Below are 7995 nucleotides of genomic sequence, written 5' to 3'. Positions count from 1 at the left end.
CACATATTTTTTCAACACATCTAAGGATGGACTTCAAGAATAAGCAAGGGCTATCTTTTTGGCAAGTTTTACTTAGCAGGCAGAGAAGGCTTCTTTCAGTGGGAGTAAGGTTTAAATGATTAAATTTATGAATCTAATAACCCTCCCACTAGAGGCTTATTTATGAATCTAATAACCCATTAACCCAAAATGTACTAGCATTGCTTAACCACAACTCACTTTTGACATTTCACCTTTCTCCTCCTCTGCATTTTTTCTATCAAAATCCTTCACCCTTATCTCCTTTCCTCTTCTCATCTTCCTCACTCTTCATTATTCATAGAAACTGTGTGCTTTGCTGGATGTAGAGAATTACAAACTATTCCCAGTTCTCGATGAGTCTGCAAGCCCCTTCAAATCCTTGTAGTACTTCTCAAGGGCAGTTTTTCTTTTTTTTTTAAGAAAGAATGTACAAGATAGAAGTTTACAAATTAAGCATAGTCTTATCTAGATTTTTATTTTATTTCAGTCTGTGAGTATTGCCACTTGTTCAAATAGCTCACATAAACCAATTCCATCCAAAAAAGGAAATATAAAATGCTTCCAACAGCGTAAGCACAGTTGGCATGGCCTATCCAAAGGTCTTCCAACAGTGTCTGCACACACACAAAAAATCCAAATGGAGTTAAGCCACAAACTGGATGTTCTTATTATCTGTGCCATAAGAAATTTTCAACATCAGTTTGGTTTTAAAAACCCATCAGTCATGGCAAGGAAGACCACTGAGCTGATTTCCGATAACTAAGTTATGTTATCACTGAACGTAATGTGTCCTACATGATTACTGGCTTGCGGAAGACCTTGGGGTAGGGGCTCTTCACAAGTAACACAAGCACCACCTGCACAGGGACAGCCGGGCATTCCCAGAGCAGCCGTGCGCTCCTGACTTCCTCCTCTGCTTCCTCCTCACCATGGTACTCAAGGCTCCAGAGCTGAGAGGGCAATGCTCAAACTCACCAAAGGTTTTTACAAAGAAGACTAATGAAGGAGATGTGAGGTACAGCGAAATACTAAAAGTGATGATGATGATGGTGATGAGATCTTGAGTACTTGAATCCATTTATATTGCCTTGGATCCATTAATTTTGCATGTTAGCCTACTTTCTATCTCACAGGACACTGTGGAGGATTAAGTGAGATAAAGTACGTGACAGTCTAGTTTGTGTCTGCATGACCAGTATTTAATACTCCCATCCTCCTCCCCATCCCCAAAGAGGCTAGTCCTTGAACTTTCAGAGTACTCTCTAAAGAAGAAATTAGTGTTTCTATCTGCATCCGTGTCAGCATGATTCTAAATTTCTCCCGAGAGTCACTTCTCTTTTGTAAAACAAACTTTATACTATTTGAAATATACGTGAAGCTTCATTTTTGCTCAGGGATTTTAACTTCTCATTGTCAAAAGTTACTTCTGAGGAACTGAAACCCCAGAAGGTAACCATAACAAAAACATGTTCAGTGTTTTTTTTATTTTAAATGATGGTTCAAAGGCAGACTTGTAGACTTGTATCTCTTCAGGAGATGGAAGGCAAATGCAGCCTCTGAAGGGAACTGTTCTAATTATTGCCTAAAAAAGTAAAGTTATACAACTATATTCAAGGACATAAGACAAGGCACTACATTAAAACTAGGATGACTGAACAGTTAGTGGGAAACAGCTGAAAAAGGAAAGGGAGATAGATTTGAGAATAATCTGAGTTGGGACAAGGATCCATCAGTCCTGGATGCTTCTGTTATCTGAATATCTTGAATCACATGATTTCCTGTTTTACCTTCTACAATGTCTCCACTGAAATTTCAAATCCACATTCTCACAGAACTAAATAATAGTTATCATTGTGTTTGGATTCAAAATTTCAATCCAGTAACCATCAGGATCTTGAATAAATGCCAGGCCTTTCATTTTACCTGTAAAACAAAATAATTTTCATTATTTGAGAGACCTAAAATATATATATACTTAAAAATTTTAAATAACATTTATTAATTCAAATTTTATTTTGCATTTTAGTTAATTACATTATTTCATTTATAGTTTTAACTTCAAAAAATCTATTGGTGTGGCCCAGATGCATGATTTTCAGAATGATACATTTTATCTTCTACACGTAGCTGTAAACCAACTATCCTGAAATAAACAGTGGGACTGGCTGTATCTTGTAGGTATCAGGTATCTACTTCACCTGCACAATGTAACTTCATGCAACTAGTTGAGTAGTCACAGAAACTGTCTTAAAGAGGAAAAAGTAAATAGATGCTCAAGGAAGGCGGTAGCATGGCGCATCTAGCCAGCCAAGGGACCCAGATGCTTGGCCATACACTATTCTGTATAACCCAAGCTGTGCCAATCAGATTCTTTCTCCCAGGACCTCATAACTGCGACTGAGAGGTTAACAGGTCTAGTGGTAGAGCTGTTTGCCTAAATGGAAAAAGTGTGACCTCAGAAATTTATTTTGGTACCAAGATGCTGAATTAGTTGCTCCCAGTGCCTTGGGCCTCAGCACCTACTCCCACAGTGCGGGGGGTTCGAACGACTGGTTCAGATGTCCTCAGGAGTGGGTAAGGGCAGAAAAACAGGTGGGGAGCAACTGATCTCCCAGAAGTTACACTTGCCACACAACCAGGGTTAGGGAAAAACAATACCAGAAGCATCTCCTACAAATACTACATCAGGGACAAAGGGGGAAAAGGATATGACTACAGAATGTGAAGTATTTGTCTTAACTCTTATTTTCTCTCTCTGCCCTGCACATGTCCCTGAGATCATTTGGAATTTTAAGAACCAAGGTCTGGTCTCCCCCCATTCACACTGCCTGATGGCAGGAGGAAAAGGGGACGACAGAGCGACTGAACTGAACTGAACTGAACTGATGGCTGGAATAGCTAATAGTTTCAGTAAAAAACAAAAACAAAAACAAACCCCCCCAAATCTCTGAGATCAAAATAATAAGAATTTGAGGAATATGACTATTTAACAAACAATGGATTATAAATTCTAACTGAAGAACAAATATGAGATCAATGGACCAAGAACTATTGAAATATGTAAAAGCAATGAGGAATATTAAATATAACCAATATGAAATAAGAATAAGAAAATATTAAAGAAAGTCAGCAAAAATTAGAAGTCAAAATTATAATGAAGTGAAGTGAAAGTTGCTCAGTCGTGTCCGACTTTTTGTGACCCCATGGACTGTAGCCTTCGAGGCTCCTCTGTCCATGGAATTCTCCAGGCAAGAATATTGGATTGGGTAGCCATTCCCTTCTCCAGGGGATCTTCCCAACTCAGGAGTCGAACCCAGGTCTCCCGCACTGCAGGCGTATTCTTTACTCTCTGAGCCACCAGGGGAGCCCAAGAATACTGGAGTGGGTAGCCTATCCCTTCTCCAGGGGATCTTCCAGACACAGGAATCGAACTGGGGTCTCCTGCACTGCAGCTGGGTTCTTTACCAGCTGAACAATATAAAAGGAAGTCAGCAAAAATTAGAAATCAAAATTATAATAGCTGAAATAATACAATAGATGAGAATACCAAAGACGAATATAAGAACAGATACATCTGAAGAAAACTTAGCTAATTGGTATGCCAGTTTGAAGAAATCTCAGAAGGAAATTAAGGACAAAGAAAACAAATATAAAAAGCTTCTAGGACAAAACAGAAGAAAGTATACAAAGGAACATAAATCAGCAGATTTTTCAGCAGCAACACTGGATGGGAAAAATAAGGCAACAGAGTTGTATTTTCAAGACTGAAGGAAAATAAACCTAAGGTTTTATAGACAACAAAACTGTCATTTATATATATAAAGGCGTGGTTCTGGGGTACATGGAATGCCTCAAGAGTTCTGCCTCACAAACCCTTTGAAAGCAGTTTTGGTTGAGGTTCTTAATAAAGGGACAGAAAGATCCAAAAGATGTTACAGCAAGATACATGGAGAAAAAATATACACCTTTACATATTTATTATCTTAAAAAACAAGCCAAAGAAAAAAGAAAAATAAATCAATACTATCCCAGCCTGGGTACAGTAAGATAATGGAGGTAGAAGGGAACAAGTTCTTGTCTTACTGGGGAGAATGATTTTTGGATATCAAATCTAGTTGGAAAAAAAAAAAAAGGATGGAAATGAAACAGTGAAATATTCCAAATGAAAAATTTAAAAAATAAATTAGGATGGCAAAAATAGATCTAAATAAAATAATTATAATACATGTAAACCCAACAAAATCCAGATACATACTATTGTCAAGAGACATACCTAAATCATAAGGACAGGCAAAAGTTATACAAGGATGAAAAAGAAACACCAGACAATTATGAACTGAACAGACTTGCTGTAGTTACATTAACAGCAGAAGAAACAGACTTTAAGGAACTTAGGTTTTGGGTGGCTAACTAGACCTGAGATAGTAAAAGCCGGTGGTCACCGAGAAAAGGGCAGGGTTGAAGAGTGGAGAGGCGGCCTCGGTCTTGGATGGCTCTCCAGATCCTGCAATTAGTCCCATGTGAAGCCACCCTCGAGTTTGCCTTTCAGTTTCCTAAGATAACTCGGTGTGCTTCCAATCATTTCTCTTCTTTCCTTAAGCTGGTTGGAGTAGGATTCAGAGTCACTTGCAACCAAAAGGTTTAACTGCAGCAGGATCCTCTGTGAGTGCTTAGTAGGTGTTAGAGAGCTAAAGAGGCCTGGGAAAACAAGCAGCAGACTCACCGTCATTAGGCTTCTTCACAAATCTGACTCCCAGCTCTTCAAATCTTTTACAAGCACCGTGAACGTCGGGAACAGCAATTCCAATGTGACCTTAGGTAAAACCGCCCCCAAAACAAGGCAGAGAGAAAGAAGGAAAAATTACAACAGGGTATCCGTGTGCCACAGGTGGCTTCCAAAACTGGTTAATTTCAAAACACAAGGCATCTGTAAACAGACTGAATCAAGTTGGTTCAAAACCTATAAAAACCTATAAAATATTAAAGAACAAGAATCTAAGTGGCTGGGTATAATAATTAGTTGCTCTGAATTATAAATTATTTGACATAAGCCCAATATTTGCTCATAAATAGTTCAATCTGTTAAGAATAACCTACTTAAAAAAACAATATTCAGTGGGAGGTGGGAGGGGGATTCAGGATTGGGAGCTTGTATACACCCGTGGTGGATTCATGTCAATGTATGGCAAAACCAATACAGTATTGTAAAGTAAAATAAAGTTAAAAAAATATATATATCCATTTATTCATGCTTAATAAGCTAATTGTTGATAATGACTATATACCAGTCCATTTAAACTGATAATCCTGGCATTTGATTGAGAGATTTTAGATTAAGGCAGAAGTGTATGCTAGCGGAAATTAGGATTATTATTAACCATCATTTTTTGTTTTGTTTCTTTAATTTAAAAGTCTACTGGAAATATAGTACTGAGACTGAAAAATGAAACCATGGTGAGAGAGTAAACGTAAAGTTTAGACTGACATGATGAAATTATACTCCTAAATAAAAGTAGGCTTCCCTGGTGGCTCAGATGATAAAGAATCTGCCTGTTAATGCAGGGACACAAGTTCAATCCTTGGGTTGGGAAGATGCCCTGGAGAAGGGAATGGTTACCTACTCCAGTATTCTTGCCTGGAGAATTCCACAGACAGAGGAATTAGTCCTCTAATTCCATAGGGTTCTAGTCCACAGAGTTGCAAAGAGCTGGACACAACTTACATGTGGAAAATAAAAATAGCCATACTAACAAAAATCTAAAAAGTAATGTTTTAGATTGCTTATAACCATAAATAGGTACCCAATGCAAAATCACAAAACCATAAAAGTGTATTACACACAAATAGGCAAACATACCAAATCCTCGAGGGTCTGAATTGCCACTGTGGTAACTCTGGGTCTCATCATCTTCCGTGCCCCAATTGCTACAGATGGAGAGAAAACATAATTCTAAGTGACCTGGAGAACAGAAATTCTGAAAAGAAAGCTGCAACAATCTTTGAAATCTTTCCATGTATATATGCTACTTAATATATTTGGTCTAATCTCTTGCTACTGTATACGTTAAGTTTTCAACAACAGAAAGAGCAAATAGGCAAAGAATGATAAACTAGACTAAGGAGACAATAAAACTAGGCATCTGGATATGAATAAAATGATAATAATAGCAACTACCATTCATTGTGCTATGCACTTTCTATTTCATGAAGCCCTCAAAACAGCTACGTGGGTTAGATCTGAGTATCTCCATTTTACAAATGAGACTGCCACGCAGGGAGGTGGTATAACTTGATCAGGGTCACAGAGCTATCTTCAGAGGCAAGACTCAGGCCAGGTCTGTCTGACTCCAGGGCTGTTCCGATTCAGGAGACACGGGAAATAGCACACCCTGAAACAAATCTGTTGTGTTAATTTTTCAAGACTGCACAAAAGCAGCATAAAGAATCGAACAGAAATATGACAATCTCAGCTGTAGTATCCAAACATTCATTAGCTACAGTTTGACAAACATCTTGCCATTTCATTATTACAGTCTCTGCAAATGATCTCATTTGCCCTACTTGTGCCACAAGAACAATACAAAGATCCATGAAAAAATACTCAAAGATATCGTTACAAATGGAAAGTGGTTAGATAAGACCCAGTCTGAATTAAACTGGTAAGAGGGAAAAGTTAAAAAAAAAAGCTTCTAAAAAAAATGTAGAATATATAAACAAAATAAAGACTCATACTTACTGTGTCAGTTCAAGTGTAGCTTTTCTGGAGAATACCCATGCTACTTTTTCATCTTTATCTTTCGGGATGTCATTTTTATCCTCATAAGCCAAGAAGTAGAGTGAAAATTTCATAGTGGGGAAATCAAGTTTCTGGAGTAGTCTGAAATTACACAAGCCTGACTCAACTTACAGGAAAAGTCGATTAATACTAAAATCAACGTGACAATATTCAAGTTCTACTGAGAATAAGAACAGTACACAGTGATCCTGTTTTAATAGAAAAAGCAAGGAAAATCAATAAAAAGGTCTAATTAAAAAACTTATCTGTAAATATCAATGAAATTAAAAAAATTAAATGTAAACTTGTAATTCATCAGTTCTTCAAATACAGTGAAAATCAGCTGGATTTATGGTACCTGTTTATAAGTGTCAAAAGACATCTTCAAAAGAAAATTTTTTCAGTGAAAAATATAATGTCTCACACCTTTCAGATATACGGCATTCGGTTAAAAAAATAAATTTATTGAGTTCTTACTGTGCCAAAACTCCTAGGAAGATAAGTTGAGGATAGGTGTTAAGAGAGAACAGATTAATACCACAGAAGACATGAATGTCAATAACACAGTGGTTGACAGTATCAAATACTGCAGAAAGGTCAGACAGGATTAAGTTTGAGGAGAGGTGAGTAGATACAGAAAGGTCCTGTGAGGGCAGTTTCACCGGCACGCACAGCAGAAGCTGGAGAATGGGAGGTTAGCAACTGGGGTCTATCTGTACAGTCACAATGATGGGATGGACCGCAAGAGAACGGAGGGTGACAATTATCCTACAACAGAGAAGACTTAAGATTCTTTCGTAGGTTGAAAAGAGCAGTGGAAAAGGAGAGACTGATTGTGACAGTCAGTGCATGAATTCTACATCCTGAGGTTCTGAAGAAGATCCAACAAAGCCGTGGCTTCTAAAATGAACTTAGAGTGTGACGCTATTTTGCAAGGAGTAGGGTGGAACGAGGATACACACAGTATAGTTTTCTTTAGATTACAGAGGATTAAATGGGCTTCCCTGGTGGCTCAGAGGTTAAAGCGTCTGCCGGGAATGCAGGAGACCCGGGTTCGATCCCTGGGTCGGGAAGATCCCCTGGAGAAGGAAATGGCAACCCACTCCAGTACTCTTGCCTGGAGAATCCCATGGAGGGAGGAGCCTGGCAGGCTACAGTCCACGGGGTCGCAAAGAGTCGAACACGACTGAGCGACTTCA

The 7995-nt window shown here is 38.2% G+C and overlaps 1 protein-coding gene across 1 annotated transcript in view; it reads right to left on the bottom strand.

Annotated features, from left to right (window-relative positions):
- Positions 1–470: 470 nt before the first annotated feature.
- The window catches only part of GLO1 (glyoxalase I), a 28622-nt gene continuing 21097 nt past the window's right edge, over positions 471–7995 (bottom strand). The window contains exons 3-6 of the mRNA XM_052648402.1: positions 6758–6898; positions 5879–5946; positions 4745–4834; positions 471–1944 (exon numbers count right to left, since the gene is read on the bottom strand). Coding sequence (XP_052504362.1) covers positions 1856–1944; positions 4745–4834; positions 5879–5946; positions 6758–6898 — 388 coding nt within the window. The 3' untranslated portion in view covers positions 471–1855. The remainder of the gene's footprint in view (positions 1945–4744; positions 4835–5878; positions 5947–6757; positions 6899–7995) is intronic.

The sequence above is a fragment of the Budorcas taxicolor genome, chromosome 11 (genome assembly GCF_023091745.1).
Source record: "Budorcas taxicolor isolate Tak-1 chromosome 11, Takin1.1, whole genome shotgun sequence".
In the NCBI taxonomy this organism is placed as follows: domain Eukaryota; kingdom Metazoa; phylum Chordata; class Mammalia; order Artiodactyla; family Bovidae; genus Budorcas; species Budorcas taxicolor.
This window is presented reverse-complemented; position numbering and strand designations above follow the sequence as displayed.